Source organism: Ranitomeya imitator, chromosome 6, assembly GCF_032444005.1.
Source record: "Ranitomeya imitator isolate aRanImi1 chromosome 6, aRanImi1.pri, whole genome shotgun sequence".
NCBI classification, from domain to species: domain Eukaryota; kingdom Metazoa; phylum Chordata; class Amphibia; order Anura; family Dendrobatidae; genus Ranitomeya; species Ranitomeya imitator.
Window position 1 is genome coordinate 330,824,663 of NC_091287.1, and position 23,673 is coordinate 330,848,335.

General features: G+C 42.1%; 1 protein-coding gene across 1 annotated transcript in view; it reads left to right on the plus strand.

Moving 5' to 3' along the window:
- The window catches only part of CDKAL1 (CDK5 regulatory subunit associated protein 1 like 1), a 1,139,765-nt gene that overhangs the window by 242,441 nt on the left and 873,651 nt on the right, over positions 1-23,673 (plus strand). The window contains exon 6 of the mRNA XM_069730862.1: positions 21,941-22,037. Within this exon, the coding sequence (XP_069586963.1) occupies positions 21,941-22,037 (97 nt within the window). The remainder of the gene's footprint in view (positions 1-21,940; positions 22,038-23,673) is intronic.

Consider the following 23,673-nt stretch of genomic DNA (forward strand, 5'->3'; position numbering starts at 1 on the left):
TTCTGCCCCAACATATGATCGTTTCAGGTACTTCCACGTCATTTCCATGGGATTATGGGTAGGACTTTCACTTGTCAATTACAAAACTTCTCTTTTTTAAAGGGAAGGTGCCATCAAACAACAAAAAAAATTCAACAATTGAAAAAATGTAATATATTTTATTTTTTTTTAATATATAATTTTGTTTTTATTGAGTAAAATATGAAAAATAAGTTTAAAAGTGGAAATATAACAAATGAAACCTTTTAACACTAGGGGGAGCAGGTGCTCAAATTTGCGATGAAAACTTCTTGTACAACTAGCTCACATTGCGACTGCAGTAAATGTGGGCGGGATTTGCTCACTTGTGTGTGATGTCTCCTCCCCTTCCCTTCTGGGTTTTTGTAAAAAGATACAAAAAGATGACGTTTAGGATCAGAGTGCGGAGCCATTTTGTTGGTGACTGCCAGTGATACTGACAAGTAGACTGTCACCTAGGCAAGGATGGTTGGCAGCACCAATTCTGTTGGTGCTTTCCACTGTATCATAAGCTGTGATTAGATACGTGGAGTGTATCACGTGCACGATTAGATATGCTTAGGGTAGCACATTCTGAGATTGTATACATGGCTACGTGTAATGTAACAATGATTTGATGAGACATTGAGTTCAGTGGAGTGTATCACACAGGATGGAATTAAACACGGTATCGAATGTATGTGATGTGACACCTCGCTGTCCAATTCTATGGGAACAGTGGTGTAATGTGTGACCCTGCTGAATTTTTTTTTTTTTTTTTTTTTTTTTGAGGAGTGGGGGTGGCAAGTGTGTGACACTACTCCATCCACTTAAAGTCTATGGGGAAAACCCACAAATAAAATACAGGTGCTTCTCACAAAATTAGAATATCATCAAAAAGTTTATTTCAGTTCTTCAATGCAAAAAGTAAAGCTCCTATATTATACAGAGTCATTAAAAAAATTTCCTGGTAGACGGCTGCGCTAACTTTGGTCTTCTTGATAAAACATAGTGGACCTACACCAGCAGATGACATAGCTCCCCAAACCATCACTGATTGTGGAAACTTCACTAGACCTCAAGCAGCTTGGATTGTGGCCTCTCCACTCTTCCTCCAGACTCTGGGACCTTGTTCTCAAAATGAAATTTAAAATTTACTTTTATCTGAAAACAACACCTTGGACCAGTGAGCAACAGTCCAGTTCTTTTTTCTCCTTGGCCCAGGTAAGACACTTCTTGTGTTGTCTATTTGTCATGAGTGGCTTGACACAAGGAATGTGACACTTGTAGAACATGTCCTGGATATGTCTGTGTGGTGGCTCTTGAAGCAATGACTCCAGCAGCCGTCCATTCCTTGTGAATCTTCCCAAACTTTTGAATGGCCTTTTCTTAGCAATCCTTTCAAGGCTGCGGTTATCCCGGTTGCTTGTGCACCTTTTTCTACCGCACTTTTTTCTTCCACTCAACTTTCCATTAATATGCTTGGATACGGCACTATGTGAACAGCCAGCTTCTTTAGCAATGACCTTTTGTGGCTTACCCTCCTTGTAGAGTTTGTCAATGACTGCCTTCTGGACATCTGTCAAATCAGCAGTCTTCCCCATGATTGTGGAGCCTACTGAAACAGACTAAGGGATCTTTTTAAATGCTTATGAAGCCTTTGCAGGTGTTTTTTGTTAATTTTTTAATTTACTGAGATAATAACGTTTGGGTTTTCATTGGCTGTAAGCCATAATCATCAACATTAACAGAAATAAACACTTGAAATGGATCACTCTGTAATGACTCTATATAATGAGTTTCTGACTTTTTGTATTTTTTTCCCCAATGTGGAGCTTACTCTTTGCCACATGTTTTTTTTTGCCTTCCTCTTTATCAACATGTTAGGGCATGTTAGGTTAGGCTATGGTTTGAACTAGATGGACTTAAAGTCTTCCTTCAACCTTAATAACTATGTTAATATGTTACTATTGAACAACCGAAATAATTTAACGTTTTGATCATATTCTAATTTTGTGAGAAGCACCTGTACATATTAACCTCAAGAGAAAGTGACGTCTGATTACATAAACTCAAAGCATTTCAAATTCTTTAGTGTTAAATAAGGGGCAGGGGCTTGAGATTTCCATACATGTCAGAAGCAAAAACCTGCAATGAGTAAGACAGTTGTCTGAAACGTGTTTGCATAATTTTTAAATTTTTTTTTAGAGATGAAGTTGCGACTTCCTTTCTCTATTTTTGCACAATAAAGTTTGGCTTTTAATAGAAGATTCTGATGCTAGATCACTGTTCTTCTGCTGACCTCTCGCCGCTTTACAAGTCTCCGTGCATGGATCTTCTTATGGGTGAGCTGCCTTTTTTTTTTGCCTTTTTGATTTTATACATGTCACCCACTTTGCTGGAATTGTAATACACTGTGATGGTTTTTTTTTTTTACATGAAAATATGCAGCAGACCATCGCCTAAATGAGTGCGTCTCACACTCAGATGCAGTAGCTGGTTGTAAATGGGGTGAGGATAGGGCGGTGATTATCATATAAGTGATCATATGTCGTTTCTGGGGAGGGTGAGGAAAGGACTGTTTGTTTTTAAAACCCGAACCGAGGGACAGGAGTTTTGAAACCTCCTTTAGGCTATGTGCACACGTTGCGGATTAGCTGTAGGAATTTCTGGTGTAGATTCTGCCTCTCCTGGCAGAAAACGCACCTGTGGATTTGTCGCATATTTTGTGCGGTTCCGCAGCGTTTTTTGTGTGTTTTTGCTGCGGTTTTTCTGCGGATTTGCTGCGTTTTTTACCCCTGCGGTTTTCTATAATGGAATGGGTACAAAAACGCTGCAGATTCACAAAAAAGAAGTGACATGCTACTTCTTTTAAACTGCAGCGTTTCCGCAGCGGATTTTCCGCAATATGTGCACAGCTTTTTTTTTTCTCATTGATTTACATTTTACTGTAAATCATTTGCGAATCTGCAGCGTTTCTGCACCACAAAAAATGCTACGAATCCGCACAGAATCCGCAAAGTGTGCACATAGCCTAATGCTTCCAACCTCCGCTGTTTAGGCCCCTTTCACACATCAGTATTTTGCCATCAGTCGCAGTCCGTCGAATTTTGAAAAAAAAAAGGATCCGGCGACTGATGCCGCCAGATCTGTTTTTTTCATAGACTTGTATTAATGACAGATTGCAACGGATGGCCTTACATTTCATCCGTCGTTCACCTGATCCGTCGAAAATTGTTTGTCCGGCGGGTGAAGACAACAGACATTGTAACGTTTTTGTGTCCGTCGAAAAAAACAGACAGCGACGGGTCCGTCGTTTGCTAGAATGGAAATCTATGGCGCCGGAGCCATCAAATGACGGAATTCGACGACGAATTCCATTTTTTTTAACTGAGCATGCTCCGATTATTTTTTAGGATCCTATTAGCTGGATCATCTAGTCAGATCCGGTGAAAAAAAATGGATCTGTCGCATCAGTTTCTCACAATCTGCGACGGTTCCTTTTTTTTCCAAAATTCGACGGATTGCGACCGGTGTAAAAAACTGATGTGTGAAAGGGGCCTTAACTGCAACTCACACTGTCAGATCAGTCAGTGAGGATTTGGGCCGCTCTTACATGGCGATGTTATACATCAGTATTTGTTATCAGATGACTGGAGAGGATCCTAAATACAGAAGAGGTGACAGTGATTGTCATGTTTCTCTGTGTCTGGTCCCTCTGGCTTTTAGCTTACAAATACTGATGTAAATTACTGCCCCAAATACTCATTGTGTGAGTGAGGCCAGCAAGCTGCTGGTAGTCCTGTAATATACTGTCAGTCCTTAAGCCGAGGATGAGTGCACACTCACAGGTGCTGTGCTGTAATGCATGTCTCCTCTTCTCCATCTTCATCAGCAGAGCAGGGGCAACCCATGGGCAAAACTGCAGCCCGCATATGTCTCGATGTATGACTCAGTGATGTGTGATGGACCCGACTCCCAAATAAAATGAATCCAATAAAAGCACAGAAAATAAATACACAAACCATTGTAATTCGAAGTCAAACGTTCTCAACTTTATCTAAGTTCACATGACACCGAAAATAGCACAACCCCCGACTCACGAAGAGTCATCCCCTGACTCACGAAGAGTCATCCCCCAGCACTCAGGAGAGGAAAAACCCCCTGTTGAGGAAACCTCTAGGGAACCATGGCTGGAGGATAGCACTTCCCTTGAGCTTAGAGAATTAGTGTCAATATAACAGATAGAACATCAAAGTATTAGAATTTGGACATGTTACCAGATTTACAGAGAAGACACAACAAATGTAGACTCTAAGGCTATGTGCACACGTTCAGGTTTTTTCGCGTTTTTTTTGCGGTAAAAACGCCATAAAAACTCATTAAAAACGCATACATTATGCATTCTATCATTTAGAATGCATTCTACATGTTATGTGCACATGGATGCGTTTTTTTTCCGCGAAAAAAACGCATCGCCGTAAAAAAATGAGCATGTTCATTATTTTTGCGGATTTTCTGCGTTTTTCCCGCAATTCTATGCATTTGGGAAAAAACGGACAAAAAACGCACCAAAAACGCATCAAAAACACATCAAAATTGCGGTAAAATCGCATGCGGATTTCTGGCAGAAATGTCCGTTTTTTTGTCAGGAAAATTTCTGCAAGAAATCCTGACGTGTGCACATACCCTAAATGTGATAAACCGGATGTGGGAGGGATCTGGCTGCGATATCTGGCACCACATTGACGGCTAGAACCAATGTGGCTGATTTGATTGCTCAGTGCATGTACTACCTCTCCCTTATAGATCCAGGTGCAAGTCTCACAAAGTTGGATCCTTCATTAAGAGATTGTTCGTTATGGATGTCCTTTAATAGGATAAATATCCCCTCCCTTCCTCCTCCCCATCCCAATTTATCACCCATTAAGTGAATTAAGTCATAGCTCCATCCATAAACTCCCAAAGGAGAGCTGTTCTTTGTAGAGGATGCAGAGATTGGACAGATAACTAGCGCTTTGTAAATAAAAAAAAAAAATAAGAGGAAATTACTTGAAAAATATTATTATAAGGAATTGCATTTCAAGCATTTTCCCAAAAAAAATGAGGACCGCTCATGTGACCGTGACGTCATCGAAGGTCCTTCACTCACTGTATTCTCAGGAACGGAGGCAGACGCTAGCAGCGCTGTGAGCCAGGGGCCGTCCGAGGGTGAGTATATCCATGTTTTTTATTCTTTATTTTTTACATGAATATGGATCCCAGGGCCTGAAGGAGAGTGTCCCCTCCTCCAGACCCTGGGAACCACACGCCGACATCCAGGATCGCTCCCTGCACACGCCGTACCCGGCGTATAAGATGACCCCCGACTTTTGGGACAATTTTTAGGGGTCAAAAAGTCGTCTTATACGCAGAAAAATACGGTAGTTACATTGTTATGAAGGTTGAAACAAGACTAGGACCATAAAGTGCAAACCATTGTCAAAATTATACATTGTGTATTGCTAAATTATTTACAACTCACAATGTCATATTTTGTTAAAAAAAAAAAAAGTATCCAGGCCTTTTTAACCCCTTCGTGACGCGCCGTACTAGTACTGCACTGCATTAGTGCCAGCAGCAGTACTAGTACGGCGCACCGATCACCGCGGTCTTGCGCTGAGCGCCGCGGTGATCGGGTGCGGGTGTCAGCTGTATATGACAGCTGACACCCCGCAGCAATGCCCACGATCGGCGCTATCGCCGATCGCGGGCATTTAACCGCTCTGATGCCGCTGTCAGTAGTGACAGCGGCATAGAGGGGGATCGCGCAGGGACGGGGGCTCCCTGCGCTCTCCCACCGGAGCAACGCAATGAGATCGCGTTGCTCCGGTGACCCGGAAGGAGTCCCCGGATCCAAGATGGCCGCCAGACTCCTTCCGGGTCATGAAGTGACCTGGCTAGCCGGCGCCTGCTGAGAGCAGGCGCCAGAAAGCCACCTAACCTGCCTGTCAGATCGTTGACATGTCCCACCCTGGGACAATGTTAGAAAGTAAAAAAAAAAAAAAATAGAATGTGTAAAAAAATAAATAAAAAAAAATCCCCGAATAAAAAAAAAAAAAATTTCCCAATAAATCCATTTATTTATGTAAAAAAAACAAAAAAACAATAAATGTACACATATTTGGTATCGCCGCGTCCGTAACGACCCGCTCTATAAAACTATCCCACTAGTTAACCCCTTCAGTGAACACCGCAAAAAAAAAAAAAAAAAAAAAAAAAAGGCAAAAAACGCTTTATTATACAGGCGAACTAAAAGTGGAATAACACGCGATCAAAACGACGGATATAAATAACCATGGTACCGCTGAAAACGTCATCTTGTCCCGCAAAAAAAAAGCCACCATACAGCATCATCAGCAGAAAAATAAAAAAGTTATAGCTCTCAGAATAATGCGATGCAAAAACAATTATTTTTTTTATATAAAATAGTTTTTGTGTAAAAGCGCCAAAACATAAGAAAAATTACATAAATGAGGTATCGCTGTAATCGTACTGACCCGAAGAATAAAACTGCTTTATCCATTTTACCACACGTGGAACGGTATAAACGCCTCCCCCAAAAGAAATTCATGAATAGCTGTTTTTTGTTCATTCCGCCTCCCAAAAATCGGAATAAAAAGCGATCAAAAAATGTCATCTGCCCGAAAATGTTACCAATAAAAACGTCAACTCGTCCCGCAAAAAACAAGACCTCATATGACTCTGTGGGCCAAAATATGGATAAATTATAGCTCTCAAAATGTGGTGATGCAAAAACTATTTTTTGCAATAAAAAGCGTCTTTTAGTGTGTGACGGCTGCCAATCATAAAAATCCACTAAAAAACACGCTATAAAAGTAAATCAAACCCCCCTTCATCACCCCCTTAGTTAGGGAAAAATAATAAAATGTAAAAAAATGTATTTATTTCCATTTTCCCATTAGGGTTAGGGCTAGGGTTAGGGTTGGGGTTAGGGTTTCAGTTATAATTGGGGGTTTCCACTGTTTAGGCACATCAGGGGCTCTCCAAACGCGACATGGCGTCCGATCTCAATTCCAGCCAATTCTGCTTTGAAAAAGTAAAACAGGGCTCCTTCCCTTCCGAGTTCTCCTGTGTGCCCAAACAGTGGTTCCCCCCAATATGGGGTATCAGCGTTCTCAGGACAAGTTGGACAACAACTTTTGTGGTCCAATTTGTCCTGTTACCCTTGGGAAAATAAAAACATAGGGGATAAAATATCATTTTCGTGAAAAAAAAAATATTTTTTATTTTCACGGCTCTGCGTTATAAACTGTAGTGAAACACTTGTTGGTTCAAAGCTCTCACAACACATCTAGATAAGTTCCTTGGGGGGTCTAGTTTCCAATATGGGGTCACTTGTGGGGGGTTTCTACTGTTTAGGTACATCAGGGGCTCTGCAAATGCAACATGACGCCTGCAGACCAATCCATCTAAGTCTGCATTTCAAATGGCGCTCCTTCCCTTCCGAGCTCTGCCGTGCACCCAAACAGTGGTTCCCCCCAACATATGGGGTATCAGCATTCTCAGGACAAGTTGGACAACAACTTTTGGGGTCCAATTTGTCCTGTTACCCTTGGGAAAATAAAAACATAGGGGATAAAATATCATTTTCGTGAAAAAAAAAATATTTTTTATTTTCACGGCTCTGCGTTATAAACTGTAGTGAAACACTTGTTGGTTCAAAGCTCTCACAACACATCTAGAGAAGTTCCTTGGGGGGGGTCTAGTTTCCAATATGGTGTCACTTGTGGTGGGTTTCTACTGTTTAGGTACATCAGGGGCTCTGCAAATGCAACATGACACCTGCAGTCCATTCCATCTAAGTCTGCATTTCAAACTGTGCTCCTTCCCTTCCGAGCTCTGCCATGCACTCAAACGGTGGTTCCCCCCCACATGTGGGGTATCAGCGTACTCAGGACAAATTGGACAATAACATTTGTGGTCCAATTTCTCCTGTTACCCTTGGGAAAAAAAATTGTGGCTAAAACATCATTTTGTGGAAAGAAAAAATGATTTTTTAATTTTCACAATGCTACATTCTAAACTTTAGTGAAACAATTGGGGGTTAAAAGTGCTCACCACACATCTAGATAAGTTCCTTAGGGGGTCTTCTTTCCAAAATGGGGTCACTTGTGGGGGGTTTCCACTGTTAAGGCACGTCAGGGGCTCTCCAAATGCGACATGGCGTCCGATCTCTATTCCAGCCAATTTTGCATTGAAAAGTCAAATGGCACTCCTTCCCTTCCGAGCTCTGCCATGCGCTCAAACAGTGGTTTATCCCCATATATGAAGTATCGACGTACTCAGGACAAATTGCACAACAACTTTTGGGGTCCAATTTATCCTTTTACCCTTGGGAAAATAAAAAATTTGGGGCAAAAAGATCATTTTTTGTGAAAATTAATATAATTTTGTTTTTTTACGGCTCTACATTATAAACTTCTGTGAAGCACTTGGAGGTTCAAAGTGCTCACCACACATCTAGATTCGTTCCTTAGGGGGTCTACTTTCCAAAATGGTGTCACTTGTGGGGGTTTCCACTGTTTAGGCACATCAGGGGCTCTCCAATCGTGACATGGGCTCCGATCTCAATTCCAGCAAATCTTGCATTGAAAAGTCAAATGGCGCTCCTTCCCTTCCGAGCTCTGCCATGTGCCCAAACAGTGGTTTACCCCCACATATGGGGTATCAGCGTACTCAGGACAAATTGTACAACGACTTTTGTGGTCCAATTTCTCCTGTTACCCTTGGTAAAATGAAACAAATAGGACCTGAAGTAAAAATTTTGTGAAAAAAAAGTTAAATGTTCAATTTTTTTAAACATTCAAAAAATTCCTGTGAAGCACCTGAAGGGTTAATAAACTTTTTGAATGTGGTTTTGAGTACCTTGAGGGGTGCAGTTTTTAGAATGGTGTCACTTTTGGGCATTTTCTGTCATATAGACCCCTCAAAGTCACTTCAAGTGTGAGGTGGTCCGTAAAAAAATGGTTTTGCAAATTTTGTTGCAAAAATGAGAAATCGCTGGTCAACTTTTAACCCTTATAACGTCCTAACAAAAAAAAATTGTTTCCAAAATTGTGCTGATGTAAAGCAGACATGTGGGAAATGTTGTTTATTAACTATATTATGTGATATAACTCTCTAATTTAAGGGCATAAAAACTAAGAGTTTGAAAATTGCTAAATTTTCATAATTTCCGACAAATTTTTGTTTTTTTCACAAATAAATGCAAGTCATATCGAAGAAGTTTTACCACTATCATGAAGTACAATATGTCACGAGAAAACATTGTCAGAATCACCAGGATCCGTTGAAGCGTTTGAGTTATGACCTCATAAAGTGACAGTGGTCAGAATTGTAAAAATTGGCCCTGTCACTTAGGTGAAAACAGGCTTTGGGGTGAAGGGGTTAAAATGCTGCTATCGTGTCTGCAATGACTACCTCTTGTGGTCAGGCATTCCACAGTCTCACTGCTCTGACTGACCCTTTTGTATTTAGCTGTCAGAATCACCTTTCTTCCATGTGTAACAAGTGTTTCATTACCCTTTGTAAGGTCCTGGAAAGTGTTAAGTCATGTGCCAGTACTATGCATTGACCACAAATGTATTTATACAAGTAAGTGAGATCTTGTAATAATGTAATAATCTAGTTTCCGCCTTTGAAATGATTCTAAATCCCAAATATATTTTTGAAAATGTGGAGCACAAATTAGATCCCATATCCAAGATGTGGCCTTACAAGGGATTTATAAAGGTTAATAATACATTCGGATCACGTGATTTTCTCTCTCTTTATATACCATAAAATCTTGTCTGCTTTTGCGGCTGCTGCTTGTCATTGAGTATTTGTAACCAGAATACCCTAGGCCTTCTGTTCTGTAATCTCTGATATATTTACAGTTACTCTATATGCAGCAGTTCGATTACTCCTGTTACAGTGCATTACTCTACATTGATTAACATTAAACTTCATCTGCCAAGTGTTTGCCCTTTCTGGATTGTTTTCCATATCCTTTTGTAATATTATAATAGGTTAATAATCAACATATGCAATTTGGGGTGGTACCTTGATGCATTGGGAAAGGTAGGGATATCCAGCCTTTTTAGAGCAAATGTAGGAAAAGAGACCCTGAATCCAATGATATATCACTTAGTTTATTGCATGCAGCAGTTCTGACATAATTGGAGCTGTTAATTTAGCATGAAGCAGAGCTGAGAAAGCTAACCCCGCCCATACTACAGCTAATCCCGCCCACCCAGGCTCTCATGCACATACATATAGACAGTGAGTGCTTATCACAGAAGGGGGTGACTAGGGATCCCAAGACCAGCTAGTCACACCAATGTTAATGACAAGGTGATTAAAGCTTCGGGTCTAAGGAAACAGCACACAACCGGATATGTGACACATTGATTTCAGTGTTTTAACCCCTACGTCATGATGTCCTCAGATTACATAGAAGAAAACTTGCTGACAGATTCCGTTTACTGCATCTCTGCAGCTTACTGGAGCCCATACTGCTAGACTGAGCTCAGCGAGTCCAGACCGTGAAGAGATAGAACAATACCGTGGCCCAAGGACCGAAAAAGCAAGCAAGGCTATGTTCACATGCCCCAGTTAGAATGCATCCAGCATCAGTCCGGTAACAACTACTGTTTTGTCCAGCTAAAAAAAAATTCTTTCATCTGGATCCGTTTTTTTTTTTTTTTTTAGCAATGAAATTTATTGAAAACTGACCAGTTACACAGTCCGGCCCTGGTACACCGAAGTCTCATTAAAGAGGAGCAGCGAAACCGATTTCTTCACCAAAGATGTCATCAATGTGATCAGTATTACCGCGCCATTGCGGCCATGACTTTACTTGCTGACAGGTTCACCCTGGTTGACCACAGCCGGTTGAGGGGGTTTTCACCCCGAACCGATATTTCAGCTAGCAGTACAGCGTACAGAATAACTGACAGCGTGCACTGTATACAATGTCAGGATTCAGCTCTGCTTGTCGGTGGGAGCCGTCATCATGTCACGTCACTGCCGGAATGTCATTGGAGCTAAATTGTGGTCACGTTCTGAGCAGATTGTCATCTACTTTACTCAGCAGAACATTGGGAGATGAGGTTCGATTCAGCATGAAACTAAGTGTGGGAATCACATACCTACAGTTATATTGCACAGCGGTTATCGGCTGCCGTCTCCAGGGTACGGCCCCTTTCTCCTGGCCAAGATAATGGTTGCAGTCAGATGACTGGTAAAGATGACAGGCCACGGTCTGCAGTGTGTACTGGTAATGACATGGCCGCCGGTATGTGCACACGATAAGGATTTGAGCAGACATTTCAGCACTAAAAATGTGTCTCTTGGCAGGATCATCGCTTTGATATTGCTGCGCCTTTTAGGAGATTTTTTTCCAGTTCTTTAGAATGGGTGAAAAATGCTGCAAAAATGCTGAAAGAATAGACGCTGCGGATATAAAACTGCTTCAAGGAAAAAATAAGCTGCTTTTCCAAGATATTTCAGACATTTTATTCACTTTTCTGGTTGTATCTCACACAATGTTTTTGGGTCACAGAGCGCTTTTATCTACTATATCATTGTCTAAGGGTCACTTCCGTCTGTCCTTCTCTCTTTCTGTCTGTCACAGATATTCATTGGTTGCGGCCTCTGTCATGGAAATCCAAGTCGCTGATTGGTCTCGCCAGCTGACCGTCATGGCTGCCGCGACCAATCAGCGACGGCCATAGTCCGATTAGTCCCTCCCTACTCCTCTGCAGTCAGTGCCCGGCGCCCGCTCCATACTCCCCGCAGTCAGTGTCCGCTCCATACTCCCCTCCAGTCACTGCTCACACAGGGTTAATGCCAGCGGTAACGGACCGCGTTATGCTGCGGGTAACTCACTCCGTTACCGCTGCTATTAACCCTGTGTGACCAAGTTTTTACTATTGATGATGCGTATGCAGCAATACTAAAAAGATCTAATGTTACAAATAATAATAAAAAAACGTTATTCTCACCCTCTGACATGCGCGCTGTCCTCGGCAGTGCAAGCGGCAGGTTCCGGGGCCAAGGATGCTATGCGAGAAGGGCCTTCCATGATGTCACGGTCATGTGACCGCAACATCATCACAGGTCCTACACTCATACCAACCCTGGGACCGGAAGCTGCCGCGTGCAGCGGACACAGGCGCAAGGACTACAAGGGGCCCCTCGGAAGGTGAGTATATGTTTATTTTTTATTTTAAGTCTTTTCTAACCTGTTGCATACGTGTCTGGGCAATATACTACGTGGCAGGGCAATATACTACGTGGCAATATACTACGTGGCTGGGCAATATACTACGTGGCTGGGCAATATACTACGTGAGTGGGCAATATACTACGTGGCTGGGCAATATACTATGTGGCTGGGCAATATACTACGTCACTGGGCAATATACTACGTGGCTGGGCAATATACTACGTGACTGGGCAATATACTACGTGGCTGGGCAATATACTACGTGGGCTGGGCAATATACTACGTGACTGGGCAATATACTACGTGACTGGGCAATATACTACGTGACTGGGCAATATACTACGTGGCAATATACTACGTGGCTGGGCAATATACTACGTGGCTGGGCAATATACTACGTGGCTGGGCAATATACTACGTGGCTGGGCAATATACTATGTGGCTGGGCAATATACTACGTCACTGGGCAATATACTACGTGGCTGGGCAATATACTACGTGACTGGGCAATATACTACGTGGCTGGGCAATATACTACGTGGGCTGGGCAATATACTACGTGACTGGGCAATATACTACGTGACTGGGCAATATACTACGTGACTGGGCAATATACTACGTGGCTGGGCAATATACTACGTGGGCTGGGCAATATACTACGTGGCTGGGCAATATACTACGTGACTGGGCAATATACTATGTAGCTGGGCAATATACTATGTGGCTGGGCAATATACTACGTGGCTGGGCAATATACTACGTGGCTGGGCAATATACTACGTGGCTGGGCAATATACTACGTCGCTGGGCAATATACTACGTGGCTGGGCAATATACTACGTGACTGGGCAATATACTGCGTAGCTGGGCAATATACTACGTGACTGGGCAATATACTACGTGGCTGGGCAATATACTACGTGGCTGGGCAATATACTACGTGGGCTGGGCAATATACTACGTGGCTGAGCAATATACTACGTGACTGGGCAATATACTGCGTAGCTGGGCAATATACTACGTGACTGGGCAATATACTACGTGGCTGGGCAATATACTACGTGACTGGGCAATATACTACGTGGCTGGGCAATATACTACGTGGCTGGGCAATATACTACGTGGGCTGGGCAATATACTACGTGGCTGGGCAATATACTACGTGACTGGGCAATATACTGCGTAGCTGGGCAATATACTACGTGACTGGGCAATATACTACGTGGCTGGGCAATATACTACGTGACTGGGCAATATACTACGTGGCTGGGCAATATACTACGTGGCTGGGCAATATACTACGTGGCTGGGCAATATACTACGTGGGCTGTGCAATATACTACGTAGACATACATATTCTAGAATACCCGATGTGTTCGAATCGGGCCATCATCTAGTTACGAATATGTCCGCCAGTCCTGAAATTAACATTTTCCTGGAAGGAAATTTGTATTTGACATTACGTCAATTCAGTTTTGTCCGTTAATAATAAAGTGCTGTTTACAGCAATTTTTATTTTAAAAAATGTGACATATACCCAAATCAGCCATAACCCACAAGTGCACGAGGATACTTCACATTCACCATGCAGCGGGTGGGTCGGTGGGCTCTCAAATGCCAGGGCTGAGTTTCAGTTCCAGTCCGGCACTGCATATAACATGTCTTACATGGAGAATCCCCTTTTTATCAGATTGGTTGCACTGAAGACCCTCTTTGTGTTTCCATGAAGAGGCATGGATGTAGGACATGTCATCAGCTGTGACCCCTCCAATCAGAAGGAAATAACTGCTCAGTGGTGTTTGGTGTCTCCTTCAGCTTTTACCCTCTGTGCCACTGTATGGCTTTCCCTGGCATTGCCCTAGAAAGGGCCTTTATTCTCTTAAAGGAGGAAGTATGGTTACAAGAATCCAAAAACGAGAAGTGTCTTGACATGGAAGGATTAATCTATAACTCCAGTTTGGGCAGAAACGTGTCAGGGGGACGACACATGAAAGTAAGACTATCGTTGTTGTGTTTGTTGTAGAAACATGTGAGTGCAGCACTTCTTCTATTTTGCAATGTTTCTACCGAGGCAGAAGAAACAGGATTTTCAGAAAGTAGCACTGATTGTCATTCTCCCCAGAGTCAGGTGCTGTGCCCAATCTCCTCCTCTGCCGTGCTTTCACCCGTCTGGCGATCCCCTTTAACAGTGTGCAGTTCTGCAGCATTATTGATGGGTCCTTGGCTCACGTTTGGGACAGTCCTGCTTTAGACATGTAACAAGCAATTGAAGCATTTTTCTTCTTCCTATACTTGTGTACAGTGTGTATTATGTCTTGTCACGTGACAGAGGAGTTAGATCTGTATCCACAGAATTACAGGTTCTATCCTCTTTTGCTGATTTGCACTATGGTACAAAACCTGGGCCCTCCTGCTCCAGATTGTTAGCAAAATCTCCTGTTGACCTTTAAATTGGAAAGTTCATTTTTGCAATGGCCGCTGGATATTCCTGAGGTTAAGTTCCCAAGATTAGTTTTTGGCGCTGTGCATTTTTTGCTGCCCCCAAAACACAACATCTTGCACTTTCAGTAAGTTTATAGAAATCTCATGCTCACTATGTTTTTTATGTAAATTGACCTGCGGTGCGTTTTTGAAGTGCACAATATCTGTTTCTCTTGCAGGTATGCAGACTTTTATGTGTGGATTTTCCACACAGAATTGCATTAGATGTGGAAAATCTGCAATAAAAAAATGCATATGTATTTTTAGTTCATTTCCACTGCGGGAATGCACAAAAGCTGTATATAATCCGCACCTGACTGTAGCCAATTACCAGGAAGCATCAAAAACAAAGCAGCTTTATTTAAAGGGAACATATGTCAAAAACTGCTGGTAATCTGCCGGCTAATAGCATTCTGAGGCTGCCAAGTGCCCGCAGTGTCGGGAGAAAGTGATCTTTACTCCCCCTAGCAGCCTCAGGCTTTCAGTCTTAGTGGCGTGGCTTCAGTGATAGCATATAGTGAGCAACAGCTGTGACCACACCACCACATTGACAGCTGGCTCTACAGTGCGTCACTACTAAACTGGCTGTCAGTCAGTGCCTGGGGGCGGCGGGGTTATAGCTGCCGCCCCCTATATACTGACCATAGACTGAAAGCCACAGGCTGCCAGGAGGAATAAAGTTCACTACCTCCTGGCAACGCGTCTGTGTTTGTGCCTGGCAGCTTCCGATTGCAATTAACCTACAGATTAACCCTTTATCTGCAGGCTAATAGCATTTTTTCATTTGATAGTAAAATATGACATACCAGAAGTAGATAAAATCCGCAGTGTCAAAACGCAATAAAAACGCACTGAAACATGCAATAAATAAACACACGTAACCTAATTTTCCTTACATATTCAGAAATGCTACAGAAACTCTGTAACATTAAATACTCATTGTGGGAACTTAGCCCAGCAGTTGTTATCCACGCGGGTAAAATCTCAGGTGCCTCCGATGTATGCCATGCCGCTGCGTGCTTCACCGATTAGCACTGCTGGTTGCCTTTAAAAATGGAAAGTATAGTTAAATTCGCTAACAAATTAACAAAAGGTGCTGATCCAATGCCATGGGGACACACTTTTAGGCACGTGGTGGACCGTGGAGGCCCTATGGACCCGTGTAATGTATGTGCTAAGGACAGATTCACTGTAAGGCCACGTTCACATGTTCAGTATTTGTAGCCAAGACCAGGAGTGGGTGATAAATACAGAAGTGGTGACGTGTTCCTATTATACAAATACTGATGGAAAATACTGACAAGCAACTAGTGCTATAAAGTCTCATAAAATGTATGTTTGTATTTCAATACATGATCAACAAAGATATTAAATACAAAGCGAGGTAGAGTGCCCCAAGGAGACCACTACACATACAAGTATATAAAAAAGTATAAAAAATGGCCGAAGGGTGTGACTAGAGCCTGATATTTTCTGAATTTGTCATCTCCTCCAGCAGGTGGCACTTTGAGTATTTGTGTTGTGTTTATCTGTTCTATACCAGACTTTTATATGGTCATTAATAAGGCTTTGCTTTATAAACTCTCTTTTCATGGCATAAACATCGCATAATATACAACACAGTGATTATGGTGTAACCACAATTCTGAACATCCTAGCGAAGCATGATGGTTCTTGGTCCGTACAACTTGTCCTTTTTTCTGTGATGATTTAGATAGTTGATCAGTTCTGGAAACAGACCCCAGACATGAACTGCAATAATTTGAGCAGTGCTTAAAGTTCCCTTAGTTCTGGCTACAATCCATGTTTTTGTTTTGTTTCCTTTAATAAAACTGGACATAGTGGCTTTTATGGAGTACTTTAATGCATAATAAATTTTAACAGTGGCCTAAAGTGAACTCAAGTGATATGATTGTGGAGAACTGAAGCTTTTGGCAAAGAGCAGTTTCATTCCATTTGTGTCCACCGGATGGCGATGTTGTAACAGGCTCACCCTCACGTTGGCAGTACAGGTTTACAATTACAAGCAGCTCTAATGTGGTGTGAGGCTTACAGGTGCAGGTACATGGAGGTGTTATTTACAGCAAATTGTTATTAAATCGACTACATTGGTTTTCTGGTGGATATCTGTATAGCCACAGAGTTAGCTAATAAACTTTAAATGTAGCTGTTGGTATTATAGTAAGCTATTGAGCACAGATCCCCCTATGCCACCTACTCCTCTGCCACTTTTGCCTTTTGAATAGCGGCACGAGGTGTAGTCACACATTTTAGCACGTATATGGCATATACGATAAAACCATTTCATAAATTCCCTCCTAAATGTATATGTGGTTATGGGAACATCTCATTTATATGTGCTTTATATCATCACCCATGGATGTGAGATCAGATGTTGATAGAATACAGAACCATATCGGGCAGGTAATTTTCCAATTCATCCCAAAGGGTGTTCACAGGGTTCCAGGTCATCGGCCTGTGTGTCCTATAAGAAGCGGAGGTCTAAGAGGGGCTACTCGGCTGCCACCCAATAATCGGTCCAATGCAGATGATACGCTGTCTATCTTCAAAGGGCTAGTTTTAGCATATTTCTGTCTCCCTTTTTTATATGCAGACTATTGGTCTGCGCGCAAAAATTGTCTGTATGAAGAGCGCCATATAAAAAGTTGAACTAATTAGACTAGAAAAAAACCATAAAATGCTTTCCCCTATCAATAGTTTTTTAGTTGGAAACATTGTCCTTAACCAAACCGATATTGTTCAGCCGAATGGTAGTTGATAAATTGGGTTTAATGACTGGCGAGACACACTTCTCCTAGGCATGGCATTGGGCGTCAGTAGTTCAGATTCTTGACGCCATCCGTGAACGGTTTTGCAGAAGTTTGTGCTGCTGTTGTCGTCTATGTAGACTCTATGGCCGTGTTCTTTTATCCACACCTGGGCAGTATAGACAGTCTGGGCTTGGAGAGTTCGTTTTATAGACGGGTGTGAATTGTACACTTCTGCCTGTTTCTTATTGAACCTTAGAGCATTGACAACAAACTCAGAGCGTGGCTGGTATGATGTTTTATAAGTCTATCAAGTGAGATATCATTTATGGCTTGCCTTTCGGATATGGCTTGTCTTTATCCTTTGTTCAGTTAGCGTTATTATGGTTATTACTACAACTTCTTTCTGTGTCTATATACTAGTATTAGATTTCTAATGCTCTTTTGATAAAGTTAACTGATAAAGCTCCCAAACAAGATAAATGCCCCCATGCACACTAAATAAATACATCTCATCATGCATGGCATAATTATCATGCATGAGATGATTTTGCCACCGATGGCACAGTTTTTCTTTTTGTTTAATGGAAGAAAGTGGTCAGTCAGTCAAACTCTATGTACCTTGCTGAAGTCATTTTCACACCATCAGGGACCCTAAGAGGCTAACCAACTCTTCGGGCCCAAAACATGGCTCTGCCAAATCCTTGCTGACGTCACAGCCTTGTTGCGACATCGTGGCCATCCACTACTCCATCCATCTGTGTTGGGTTCTCCATACATGTGTTGTGACTATCACACAGCCACGACACATGCAGCTGCGGAGACGAACAGCTGATCAGCCGGCGTGCTCCATGTATCTGGGTTCCCTCTGCAGCTTATTTGGTAAGCGCTATAGCTTGCCAAATAATCAGAGACCCAATCAAATTCGCTCACTTCTACTTGTGGCCAAATAGTAGGTTTATGCACAAACGCAAGCCTCTGGAGGATCATGCACCTTTAGGATCGCAGGATTTCAGAGGCACGAGCAGCTTCAAATACCTATTTGCTGCTTTGTAATTGTATTTTAGCCGCTGCTTTATTAATCTGATATATTTGAATGGCAGAAACCTTCCTCATTAAGCCTCTATCTGCACAATCCTGTCCATGCTCTGTCAGCCACAAATCTCCTCGCCGTACGATAATCACGCTTACCTTTTCGTGACATACCAAATTTATTCATACTTTGTCCAAGGCATTGCACCATTTAACGCTTTTCAACAGTAGAGAGATCCTTTTTCTTTCCCATATTGATTGAAACCTGTCTCCTGCTTAATAATATAGAACTTCCTTCTTAAGTAGTTTTCTTTTAATTGGACTCACCAGGCAAACTTTGATTTCAATGATCCAAAGAGCCCTGAGACACCATACTATCCATGGGTTTAATTGAAAAGCAACAAAATTACCGTATGTACTCGAGTATAAGCTGAAATTTTCAGCCCATTGTTTTAGGCTGAAAGTGCCCCTCTCTGCTTATACTCGAGTCATTGTCCCAGGGAGTCAGAGGGGGAGGGGGAGCGGCGGCTGTGACATACTCACCTGCTCCTGGCGCGTCTCTGCATCTCTGATGGTCTCCAGCCGCTGACTGCTTCTTCCAGCGCTTAGCGGTCACATGGTACCGCTCATTGCAGTAATGAATATGGACGCGACTCCACTCCCATAGGGGTGGAGCTGCATATTCATTACTGTAATGAGCAGTACCGGTGACCGCTCAACGCTAGAAGAAGCTTCCAGTGTCGGAGAAGACCATCAGAGAAGCTGCCAGGGGCCACTCTGGGAGCAGGTGAGTATAATGGGGAGGGTGGGCAGCATTGCGCGATATTCACCTGTCCTCATTCCACGACCTTTGCTGTGACACTCAGGCCAAATGGCACAATGACGTGGTTAGTGCGCTGACCGTGCCCTCTTCCTGAACGTCAGTGCAGAGAGCCAGAAAACACAGCGGCGCTCGGCGGTGGACCTAGGGCAGGTGAATATTGCAAGTGCTGGGGGCCTGAGCGTCGAGAGGTGAGTATGTAATTTTTTTTTTAATCGCAGCAACAGCATATGGGGCAAATATCTCTATGGAGCATCTTATGGGGCCATAATCAACATTTGTGCAGCATTGTATGGGGAAAATATGTCTATGGAACATCTTATGGGGCCATAATCAACATTTGTGCAGCATTATATGGGGCAATTATCTCTATGGAACATCTTATGGGGCCCTTATTAACCTTTGTGCAGTGTTATATGGGGCATTTTTTTTTTTTTTTAATATGGAGCATCTTATGGGGCCCATCATGAACTGTATGGAGCATTATATGGGGCTCCTGATTCAATATAGATATTCAAAAACACTTAACCTACTGATGTCTCAATTAATTTTACTTTTATTGGGATTTATTTTTATTTTTGACATTTACCGTTAGCTGCTGCATTTTCCACCCTAGGCTTATACTCGAGTCATTAAGTTTTCCCAGTTTTTTGTGGCAAAGTTAGGGGTCTCGGCTTATACTTGAGTATATACGGTATATCTTTGACACTTCAATTCACATAATAATTTTGAATGCAATATATTGGTGTGTATTGTCTATATGTATGTGTGAAGTTTGCTTAAGAACGCTATTTGAATGTTTGCAGTGTATGTAGTGTATATGTACAGTGGATACAGAAAGTATTCATGCCCCTTTAAATTCTTTGTTTCATTGTAGCCATTTGGTAAATTCAAAAAAGTAAAAAAAAAATTCTCATTAATGTACACTCTGCACCTCATCTTGACTAAAAAAAAACAACAGAAGTGTAGTAATTTTTCCAAATTTATTAAAAAAGAAAAGCTGAAATATATGGTCATAATATTCAGACCTTTTGCTCAGTATTGAGTAGAAGCACCCTTTTGAGCTAGTACAGCCATGAGTCTTCTTGAGAATGATTCAGCAAGTTTTTCACACCTGGATTTGGGGATCTTCTGCCATTCTTCCTTGCAGATTCTCTCCAGTTCCATCAGGTTGGATGGTGAACGTTTGTGGACAGCCATTTTCAGGTCTCTCCAATTGGGTTTAGGCCAGGGCTCTGGCTGGGCCACTCAAGAATGGTCACTGAGTTGTTCTGAAGCCACTCCTTTGTTATTTTAGCTCTGTGCTTAGGGTTATTGTCTTGTTGGAAGGTGAACCTTTGGCCAAGTCTGAGTTCCAGAGCACTCTGGAAGAGGTTTTCATTCAGGATATCTCTGTACTTGGCCGCATTCATGTTTCATTCAATGACAACCAGTTGTCCTGTCCCTGCAGCTGAGAAACACCCCCATAGCATGCTGCTGTCACCACCATATTTCACTGATGGGATTGTATTGGGCAGGTGATGAGCAGTGCCTGGTTGTCTCCACACATACTGCTTAGAATTATCACCAAAAAAGCTCAGTCTTCGTCTCATCAGACCAGAGAATCTTATTTCTCGTAGTCTGGGAGTCCTTCGTGTGTGTTTTTTTTTTTTTTTTAGCAAACTCTATGCAGCCTTTCATATGTCTTGCACTGAGGAGAGGCTTCCGTCCGGCCACTCTGCCATAAAGGCCTGATTGGTGGAGGGCTGCAGTAATAGTTGACTTTGTGGAACTTTCTCCTATCTCCCCACTGCATATCTGGAGCTCAGCCACAATGATCTTGGGGTTCTTCTTTCACCTCTCTCACCAAGGCTCTTCTCCCATGATTGCTCAGTTTCGAGGGACGACCAGGCGTAAAAAGATTTCTAGTGGTCCCAAACTTCTTCCATTTAAGGATTATGGAGGCCACTGTGCTCTTAGGAGCCTTGAGTACTGCAGAAATTCTGTTGTAACCTTGGCCAGATCTGTACCTTGCCACAATTTTGCCTCTGAGCTCCTTGGCCAGTTCCTTTGACCTGATGATTCTCATTTAGTCTGACATGCACTGTGAGCTGTGAGGTCTTATATAGACAGGTGTGAGCCTTTCCAAATCAAGTCCTATCAGTTGGCCTCCAATGAAGGTGTAGAACCATCTCAAAGAGGATCACAAGGAAATGGACAGCATGTGACTTAAATATGAGTGTCTGAGCAAAGGATCTGAATACTTATGACCATGTGATATTTCAGTTTGTCTTTTTTATTAAATTTGCAAAAAATTCTACATTTCTGTTTTTTTTAGTCAAGATGGGGTGCAGAGTATACATTAATGAGAAAAAAATGAACGTTTTTGCATTTACCAAATGACTGCAATGAAAGAGTTAGAAAATTAAAGGGATCTGAATACTTTCCGTACCCACTGTATGTGTGCAGTGTATGTATGTAGTGTATATGTATGTGTGCAGTATATATTGCTGTATATTCATGATGACACTGACTCCAGATTGATAGTTTACTTTCTAAAATTCTAAACCTATTAATTTTATGTTTCAGAAAAGCCCAAGATGAGAATAAAAAGGTTGTCCTGGCTGGATGCGTACCTCAAGCTCAACCAAGACAAGACTACTTAAAAGGCCTCAGTATTATTGGGGTAAGATGACTAAATTATGGAGGGCCACTCCAGGGCGTTGAAAATTTACTTCTTAAATGATTTATGGATTCGTAGCAAAAACTTCAAGTTAATAAAATGGAAATTATTATCCATGTATTGTATTTTACCCAAGGGGGGAAATAATTGAAAAAGTGTTACATTTGTCAGCAGGTAGCATATGTAACATAAAGGACTCTTGTATGATGCTGCCTTTCTCCCTAGTTTTGAGAAAAAAGCCGGTTTAGCATCTTCTGAGACCTCAAGACCTTCTGTGTTTTGGGCTTTAGTGACTATGCTTTTTTTTGCCATTTTTCCTCTGCTACTTAACCCTTTAGTCACGGAGCCAATTTGTAAAAATTTGACCAGTGTCACTTTGTGTTAAAGGGAACCTGTCACCCCGTTTTTGAAAGATGAGATATAAATAGTGTGAAATAGGGGCAGAGCTGGGCTTTACATTAGTGTCCTTTTGGTGCCTTTATTCCCCCGGGATGCTGCTGAAATACCTTTGTGAAGTGTCCGTTTTGTCCTGTCAGTCAAGTTGGTCAGGTCGAATGGGCGTTGTAAAATAGCGGTTCCTCCCCCACCTCATGCAATTCCCTGCGAAGTTTAGTTCCGCCGTTGGCGTTATGTTTAGCGCTTGCGCAGTGAATTTGCCTCCGGCAATCTGTGGGCAAAGCATAATTGACATCATTGCGCATGCGCGGGCCTTCACTTTAGCCGGGGTGCCCCGGAAGTTGTCATATCGGCAAAGTGTTATTCTGGATGCCGTATCTCATCCCACACTGCGAGCGTAAGTTTTGTGCCAAGATCGCTCGCCTGCCTTACGCTCGCAGTGTGGGATGAGATACGGCATCCAGAATAACACTTTGCCGATATGACAACTTCCGGGGCACCCCGGCTAAAGTGAAGGCCCGCGCATGCGCAATGATGTCAATTATGCTTTGCCCACAGATGGGCAAAACATAATGCGCAGGCGCCGGAGGCAAATTCACTGCGCAGGCGCTAAGAAAAAGCGCGATCTGTGCTATTCACAGATCGCGTTTACGAAAGACAAGCCGAGAATCAGGGGGAGGAACCGCTATTTTACAACGCCCATTCGACCTGACCAACTTGACTGACAGGACAAAACGGACACTTCACAAAGGTATTTCAGCAGCATCCCGGGGGAATAAAGGCACCAAAAGGACACTAATGTAAAGCCCAGCTCTGCCCCTATTTCACACTATTTATATCTCATCTTTCAAAAACGGGGTGACAGGTTCCCTTTAATAACTCTGCAATGCTTCAACAAATCCCAGTGATTTTGAGACTGTTTTTTCGTGACACATTATACTTTATGATAATGGTAAATTTAGGTCAATATGCTTTGTGTTTATTTATAAAAAATATCACAAATTTTAGAAAAATGTAAAAAAATTAGCAATTTTCAAAATTTGAATGATTATCCCTTTAATCCAGATGGTCATACCACAGCAAACCATTAATAAATAACATTTCCCACATGTCGGCTTTACATCAGCACAATTTGTAAAATGTTATTTTATTTTTTTTAGCATTTTAGGAGGTTTAAAAATGGAGCAGCAATTTTAAATTTTTTCAAGGAACTTTACAAAATTTTTTTTTTTTTAGGGACTTA